This window comes from Echiichthys vipera, assembly GCF_963691815.1.
Source record: "Echiichthys vipera genome assembly, chromosome: 9".
Lineage (NCBI taxonomy): Eukaryota > Metazoa > Chordata > Actinopteri > Perciformes > Trachinidae > Echiichthys > Echiichthys vipera.
In genome coordinates, this window is record NC_139834.1 from 23,472,670 (window position 1) to 23,481,984 (window position 9,315).

At 41.5% G+C, this 9,315-nt stretch overlaps 1 protein-coding gene across 1 annotated transcript; it reads left to right on the forward strand.

Annotated features, from left to right (window-relative positions):
* Positions 1–294: 294 nt before the first annotated feature.
* On the forward strand, positions 295–8,456 carry LOC310952213 (hyaluronidase-1; the record flags this gene model as incomplete). Its single annotated transcript, XM_083920749.1, has 6 exons — positions 295–897; positions 2,793–3,041; positions 3,547–3,693; positions 5,562–5,648; positions 6,070–6,264; positions 8,073–8,456. The coding sequence occupies 6 exons, from the start codon at positions 295–297 to the stop codon at positions 8,454–8,456; spliced, it is 1,665 nt and encodes a 554-aa protein (XP_083776875.1).
* Between the last annotated feature and the right edge of the window lie 859 nt (positions 8,457–9,315).

A 9,315-nucleotide genomic window follows, 5' to 3' on the forward strand; every position in this document is an offset into this window, starting at 1 on the left:
CCATATACCAGCAGGCAGAGGCAAAACAAAGAGGCAGCCATGATGGCACAGGTGCTTTAAATGAGCTCAGATAACGAGGGGGTTTGGGTGGAGCTAATTTGGTCTTATTGAGGTGCTTTCGAGAGCCAACAGGGTGCAAGGCTTAACATCTGCAGGCCTGCCCACACCCCTACAAGAAGATAAGAGTTTTAGGGATGAAAGTCTGACTTCCTGTAGAAGGTTTGACTTCTTCTATGTTTTTCACAGGAACATGATCGGCTGGGAGGGGTGACAGCCTGAGAGGTGGCCGCTCCAATGGCGTGGACCGAGCCACGGTCACGTCCAGACCCGAACCCAGAACCGAAACTGACACCTTACAGTCTCAGGACTCACACTTTTTCATCAGCCATCCTTCAAGTCCAGCCTCTAGTTTTACTGCCACTCCTTCTCCTGCTTGCTGCCTTTGCTGACCTGGGTATGGCTGGTCCACCCCAACCAGCTCGCCCCCCTCTCCTGTCTGGGCAGCCTTTTATTATCTTTTGGGGCATCTCTGACTCTTCCTGTTCTGGACGGCCAGACCCAAGATCTTTTGGGATGGAACAGGAGGGCCGTGTGGCTATCTTTTATGAGGACACACTGGGGAACTACCCTTACTATATAGACAAAGATACACCGGTCAATGGGGGGCTTCCACAACACACACGGCTGGACAACCACCTCCAGAAGACACAGCAGGACTTGGAGGCAGCTTTACCTGCCCCGAGATACCTTGGGCTAGGGGTGCTGCGCTGGGCAGAGTGGGTCCCTCAGTGGTCAAGGAACCGAGAGAAGCAGGCGATGTATCTGGAGGCATCAAGAAACCTGCTGAAGAATTTCTTTCCTAATTGGACCCCAGAGGAGGTGGAGAAGTGGTCACAGGTAAGATAAGCTCAGGGAACGAGGTTATAAAAAGGGTAGATGGTAGAAGGAAGTGACAGCTATGGAGGGAAGCAACGAGGGAGACAAGCAGCTTGAAAGACATAAAAAGAAGGAAGATAGGAAGGGAGGTGCTGAGGGATCATGGCTGGAAGTGGAGTGGATATCTTCAAAGCTGTTGTCAGATGGCGGAGAGACCATGGTGCCAATGGGGGAAAAAAAGAAAAGCACTTCCAGAAGTGTTTCTCTAGTCAAGAGAAAATCTTTGATGCAAATTCCCACTGGGACTTGGTCACTAATAACACCACCTGCTTTGGGTTGTAACACCAAAGTATTGTTATTGTGTTGGTAACAATGGTGTTTTAATATGATATTATGATGTGAGCACCAAAAACACTAATTGGAGGAGGGAAAATGGGGAAGAATGGCAGGTAGGATGAACATAAGGGCACCACCAGCAGTAAGTGAAGAACAGAGGAGTTACGGTATACAGTCTATAATGTGATGGCTCATTCTGAGTCAGTGGGCTTTTGCATGATTTACTCAGCAGAAATACGGTGGCAAAGTTACAACAAAGGGAAAAAAATTCCATCTAGACTGGCTAACGCGACCATATCCTCAAGAGGATTTGGTCTGGGAACCACCTATTAATTTTCTCGTATTTGAGGCATTGTTTATGATTGCCCAGAGACATTTATTGGGCGCTACGTATGTCTATAAATTGCATCTGTAGGTAGCTCATAGCCAATCGTATCAATTATACCAGATGACATATGTAGAGTGACAGAAATATAACGAGGAAGAAGATGATGGGTCCAAGATTCAAGTGTACACGATGGCATTGAGCAACGATGGCATTGAGCAACGATTGACGTTTGCAAGACAAACAGGAGCGAAGAATGTAACGCTATATATAGACACTCTACAGACATGTTATTATCAAAAAAACACAGAGATGCGAAATGTAGATGTAAACAAACCACAAGCTTCTGTGTATCATATAGACATTGTCATCGTCTTGCCATTCCTCCCCGTTCTGTGATTGGTTCCCTTGCTTAGGCGAAAATCGGATCCATAGAATCCAGGCTCACGAGCAGGGCAAAATGAAATTGAGTGCAAGGCAGTTGTCTGTTAAATAAATATGAATCTACCACCGGCAGCTGGTTACTTTAGCTTAGCATAAACGACTGGAAGCAGGAGGAAACAGCTAGCCCTCTGTCCAAATGCACTCTGTCCATGGGTAACCAAAATTACTGATTAACATGTTAGATCTGTTTATTTAATCGGTACAAAAAACAAAGAGTAAAAACAGCTCATTGTGGTTTAACAGGAGGTTATCTGCTGGACTTTAGTCTTGTATTCTCTGTAAGGTTGGCAGGCAACTTCGGAAGACACAAGGAAGTAACTGCACTTGGTCAAGAAATAGTCAGCAACACAACCACAGCGTCGTTTCTACACTTCAGTTTTTGAACGGATTAAACAAACGCTGAGCTTCAGAGATGCTAATCCAAGATAACTGTCCCATCCCCTGCTTTATGTTTGATGGAAAGACATGAAAGAAACATAAACCTAAAGAGTCAAACTATTATTTTAAATATCTGCACAAATCCTGTAAATCAGACGCTGTCATGAAGCTTTCCTGCTTACTGATTTGCAACATTGTCCAGAGAAATTAAATTTAAAAAATGCTGAGGTACCTCAGTTGAGACTGTGCAGCAATATCTTCAACAGATGACAAATTCCATCTCACTTTTACTTACTTTTATCAACCAACCCTTTGTTTAAGTTTGATGTTTTGGCCATTTTCCATGTTCACAAAGACCTTGAAAACAATTTAGGATCACAAAACTGAAGGTTTCTGGCGGGGACTGAAAAACTATCTATTGATCTTGTCACAGGTGGACTTCGAAGCAGCAGCACAGTCAGTAATGATGGAAACTCTACGGGAGGTCAAAAGGTTGAGGCCCAAAGCATTATGGGGCGTCTCCCCTTTCCCCAGCTGCTACAACGGCGATCCCGCCCAAACCATGTTAGCTAATTACACCGGCCAGTGCCCTGCTACGGAGACAGCCCTTAACGACGAGCTTCTGTGGCTATGGAAACGATGCTCGGCCCTCTACCCTATCCTCACCCTAGAGAAGCTGCAGGTTGGTAATGCTACAGTGTTGTTCTTTTCTGTATCTTACAGATACAAGTTTGTCTTTTTATAGTTTGTAAAAAGACAAACTTTTAACTTTTTGTTTTGTGTTCAGGCAAAGAAGTTTGTCATACTGGCAGTTCATTAAACCTACTAGAATAAAGATAATCAACTATATAGAGAGCATAGAAAACATAATCATAACTCAGAGACATTTTTCCTAAAGCTTATCTCCACATACAGTACTTTAACTTGGCTGGATACATGTGGACTTGGACTTGCCTCCTCAGCAGTTAACAACACCTACTCAACTGCAGAAAGACAACTCCCAGTGAAACACCCAAAAATCGAGTGAAAATAAAAATAGCATGTCTTGTTTATCAGTGAGGTTTACTAAAAAGTTACAAAATGCATACCAACAGCTCTGTGAGCTCAGAGACGTACTTGATTGTTGAAAATGTGTGTTGTACCGAGTTTATAGGTACAAATGTGTACAATCTGTCCCCTTTGTCTAGGGTGGGAGCTCTGGGGCCATGCTTTATTTGTCCCGTCAAATCAAAGAAGCACAAAGAGTATCATCTCTGACTGGGGCTGCATTTGATCTTCCTGTATTCCCGCTGGTCAAGAGTTTCTATGCATCAACTAACAGTTTCCTGTCACAGGTGAGGAATTAACATCTGGTATTTGATCCAAATGCAGTTTAGTTTGGAAAAGAAAATGATTAAAAAGCTGACAAGTGTTGGGTAGGGTAAAATAAACAGAAATATAATCATTGGTTGATTTTGATGATTAAAAAAACACACAACACCGTAAAGAAGTCATTACATGGATTAAAAATCACAAAGGATAAAAAAGAACAACCCAATGAAGCCCAAATGGATATTTTCATTGTGGCCCTCCAGACTGAACACATTGCAAGATAAAACAACGGATTAACAGAACAACAAGTGCACACAACACAATCAACGCATAAATAGCAGACGACGGGTTAGCTATGTCAGAATGCTTGTTTTGGTTATAAGTCAAATTAAAGCTGAAATTGAATGTAACATCATACTTTGCTTCACAGTTTCGTATTTTGCTGTGAAATACCCTCTCTCAGTTTTGTGGGTAGATTACTCTGCTGCACTACAGAGATATGTGTTTTTGCCCATAAGGCTACTGCATCAAGAAGGTTAGGCGTCTGTGAAGCTACCTCTGTGAAGTATCTAGGATTTTCTCTAGGTCAGGAAAAATACTTAAGTACTTTGGTAGCAACTTTTTCACAATTTTGTAAGTGAGCACCATCTTCATATAAATTATTATTTTTTCCACTGCCAACCAGTCAACCATGTTCGGGATCTCGAGGAGTCGGTGAACTTTTGATATAACCCATTTCAATTTATTTTGAGCCTTTTGTAGCTTTCTTTTAAAGCGCTGTGATAACCTGGTTTTTCAGGGGATGGCGGCATAATCAAAATGACCTTGAATTAGAGCTCTTTCTGGCTAGAAACTTGATTTTATTTTACTATAATTATTTATCCTGGTGAGGGATTTTAAAGCTATAATTTTAACTGATAAAACGTTGTCTAAAAGACAATCTAAACCTTAGCAATTATATAAATTCTCCAACGTAAACCATACAACCTGGTGACATTGCTAATTTGATTTTTTTTGTTCATAAATAATAAAAAGAATAGAGGCCTCAGGATATTACCCTGTTGCTCTCCCCATTACACAACTCTTCACTCTGAAAGTATCCCATTTATTAAAACCATCAGAGTATGATTTGAGAGGTATGACTGGACCCAACTCAGTCAACCCAAAAAATGTGTTACTGTAGCAAATGCTTTCTGCAAATCCAGCATGTCCATACCACAAAACTTTCCTCCATCCCCTTCTCTTCTAATAGGTGAGATACAGAAAGCATGTCTCAGTAGAATATCTTTTCTAAAATCTGATTGTAACATATTCTCAAAACAACAGCCTTGAGGACTGATTTCCTTTCGTGAATAAAAATCTGAAATGTGTTTTTTAACATATAAACCTGAGAGCTGTGTGAGTTTGTCAAGCAGTTGTTTAGAAATTGTAGCAAAACGTGAATGTAATTCTTCAGCCACTACTATTGCTTGGTTTAGATTTTAAACTTACTGTATCCCCGATTCCTTTAACAAAAATATTTCTCGGCTCTAGTGACCATTCTGTTTACTTTATTGTTCGATCTCTTAAACCTTTGAAAGCTTGACTGATCTGTGCTCTGCATAACTAGCGTTTCATGATCTGAAGGCTTTAGTATGTCATCATTTATTGATGATTTAAATCTCTGCTTGAATCTAACCCTTTTCATCAGAGCCACCCCATTTAAAGCATCTTAAAACATTGTTCTAAAAAAAAAAACTGAAGGCTTTGTCAGCATCCTGACATTTTAACTCTTGCGTAATGATGTTTATACTGTACCATACTATGACAAGAAAAAAAAAGAGAGTGGATAAAAAAAAAATGTGCTGTGTTGTGTCTTTTATAGCTTCTTTGTATGATTTCTTGCCAACAGGCAGACCTGGTCAGCACCATAGGAGAGAGTGCTGCCATGGGAACAGCCGGAGTTGTCATCTGGGAGAGACGTGAGACTAAGACTGAGGTATACAACTATGCATTTACATTAAGTACATCCACCCATGAGTATGTTTGCGGGTTTATCCACTGCCATTTATAAACGTAATCATTTTAAACTTTCCCCCACAGGATTTCAGTTTATAAACTTTTACCATTTTACTTCTCATGTTATTAAATCTCCAAAGATGGCTTTGTGTTAACAAATATTATGCAGTCTTATCCAACATAAGAAGTGCATCTGGATAAGTCTTATGTGAGATTTCCATGTATTTGTTTTATTATAAATCAGGTTGAGATGCTATATAAATAGAGTGAAAGTAACACAATGCTCAATCCAAAGAGAAATGCACATTATATATATATATATATATATATATATATATATATATATATATAATAGAAACTGTGCCTTAAAATGAGCTGTGTGAAACCCCTCTTTTTTACAGAGAGAGTGTCAGGACCTGGCGGAGTTTGTCCGTAAGGTCTTGGGACCCTACTCCATCAACGTAACCACTGCAACTCGACTCTGCTCAGCCTCTCTGTGCCAGGGAAAGGGCAGATGCATCCGTCAAAATCCAGAAAGCTCTGCATACCTCCACCTCCCACCCCCGTCCGAAGTAGTGGAGAAGGTGACCGAAAAGGTGAGAGAATGTAATTTCAAGTAAATTTACAGATTTATCTGGGCTGGATTTATACAGCCCTGTTTATATATTGTATTGAAGCTATCATTAATCCTTTGTACAAGAACTAGCGTGATGTTCCAACAATAAACCACACAGAGATCTGTTGTTCAGATATAAACCAGACTTGTTTTGTCCTTTATGTAGTGACCCCAAAAGGCTTATGACAGATGAAACCTTTTCAGTTTCCAGTTAATTAGCTGCACAAAGTCAAACACAACAACAACAACTCAGTAATAAATCCCAAATTCTTGAAGAATATATTGTTTTGTTTTAAATAGTTTTTGGGTTTCCTCCCACAGTCCAAAGACATGCACGTGTTAGGTTAATTGATGACTCTAAAATTGCCCGTAGGTGTGAATGGTTGTCTGTCTCTGTACGTCTCTATGTGCCCTGTGATAGACTGGCGTCCTGTCCAGGGTGGACCCCGTCTCACGCCCAATGTCAGCTGGGATCAGCTCCAGCACCCCCCGCGACCCCGACCCCGGGATAAGCGGTTGAAGATGAATGAATGAATGAATGTTTGGTCTCCCCTAACATTGGTATAAATTGACCAAACTTAAGTTTAAACTAGGTGTATAGGATGCATTATATAAGGAAAGTCCTACTTATGGAAACGTTAACAAGGAAACATGGTGAGATTTAAGGGCGCACTCACACTGTCCATCTGTACCGTGCCCCGTGCTTTAGTGTACTTGTCCCCCCCTCCCTCTCCCCCCGCGGGCCAGGCCTGTTTGTTCTCACACTACCTGGGCCTCGCGCGAATGCTTCTTTCTTGTCTGCCTATACGTCATCACGCCATAACACTTCACACGCATTGATTGTCGTTATCGCGATGCGTCGCTTTGTTTACAAATCTTTCCATAGACCTCAGAGTTTTGGAATATTTTCAACCGACCAAATCTGCAGTAAACACTCCACCTCCGCATCACACCAACGTGAACCTTTCGCCGCCATTGTTTTAAATGTCCGTCCTTTTTTTATGTCTGAACAGGCGCACATAAAATGACGTCTCAACCGCCGTAGGCCTCGTGCTCGTACACGTGCGCACACTCGTGCTCGTACATGTGCAAACGTACTTTACAAAAGCCCACCTCTCCCAAACGGGCTGTGGCCGGCAAGCGGACTGGTCAAACGAACTAGACTAGGCACGAACTAGACTAGGCACGGTACGGATGGACAGTGTGAGTGCGCCCTAAGATGCTGTTGTACAATGTGCTGAAAAGATGAATGCTCCTTAAGAAAACCTGTTACTGCTTCGTTGAATTACACACTTTTCTGCTACTGACGAGTTAACAAAAGCCTGTGTCCACATGGTGAAAGGCATGTGTAAAAAGGGACACAAGTTCTCAACTTATGTTCTTTCTGCGGAGTTTGAAACAGAGCAACTCATTTTGAGTCACGACTGATAAAGAAAACCAAGACAACAGCAGGGAGTCCAGTTGCCTGAGGATCTTCTGTGTTTAGACAGTAAAAAAACAGAGAGGGAAAAAGAAGCTGATAAAGATCCGCTGGAGCACTGAACACAGGAACATTGTGTTCTCTGGAAACACTCATCACTGTTTGAAAATATGTTAATAAAAAGTACAACGTGAAGTACTGTAAAGGCAGAACACTATGAAATGCTTTTTTTTTTCTCCTTTGAATTTGAGTTGTACAATTAAATTCTCAGCTTTCAGAATAATCTTATGAAACATTTCACTATTTCCCAGAACATTAAAGCATTAATGTTTGCTAATGTTAACAAAACTGTCTATCTAACATCTCAGGCAGATGCAGCAAAAGCCACAGATCAGCCAGAAACAAACACTAAACCAGCTGAACCAGACCCTGCTGAGCTCTGGAAGAAGGACTTCCAGTGCCAGTGGTACAAGACTGCAGACCGGGACGTCTCAGACCAGCAGTCCCCCAAAGACGGAGCGTCTGTTGGGGGTAGAGTAAAAGAAACCGCTGCAGATGTAATGGGGACTACAACTGCTTCTACAACAAAAGGTGCCTCTGTGACTGAGCTAAGAGGAAGCACTTCACCTGGTACCAGAAGTCCAACGCCTTTACTGGAAGTAACTACAGACAGTGGTACGCATCCACTGAGTGCCCCAAACTTGACTGTTCTGCTGTTGCTAGTGGCTGGAAGTCTATGCCTGGAACCTTAAAATATGGACAAACCAGCCTTCCCCTGGAATGTCTGGGCTATAACTAAAGTGAGCCCTTCTGAAGTGCCCTTGAGCAAGACACTGTATCCCTGCTAGTTGCAGGTGTAATGCTTTGTAGAGTATCATAAAAAAAAGGACAGCAATCTATGTTCAGAGCTGGACCTCCAAACGTATCACTGAATGTGCCAAGAGACAGTGGTAGTACAGTACAAACACTTGTCACTTTTTCAGTTTCTACAAGCTGCATTTAAACCTTTTAAGAGAACGGTGATGTGACAAACTAGGCTATAATTGTTGTCATATCAAAATCAGCCACATTATGACACAGATGAAAGGAGTCTATGAGTCCTGCACTGAGGTTTCATTTTCTTTGCACATTTTGTTTATACATTTACCTGTCAGTCCTTTGTTATATGGAAATTATTTTATAATTTGAAGGCCTAATGTACTCAGAGATTCTCTTTCTATTAAGTAGATGTGTTGGGTTAAAGGGCCAGTTCACCTCTGCTTGGGTTAAATGTGGGCAGAGCTATGATGGGAATTTATGAGGTCACAAATCTCCATCTCCCAATAAGAATGATAGTCCTTTTTTCATCCTGCCTATGCAACAAAGCTAACAGGAGACTCAAGAATATGTCAGTCAGTCGCAGAACACACACCCACACAGTCCAAAGAAGAGGTCTAATCATCCAGATTAACACTTGTGTGGGTGTTCAGAGCCTTTAAAGAGCTTTTCCTTTTTCATTCATTACTTTTCAGCAGGCTGAGATTCACGTATTCTACATTTCAGACTTTGGCCTTCAAATGTTGCATATTGTCAAGAATATCCATTCTATCATAAAATGTTAAAATTGTCTTC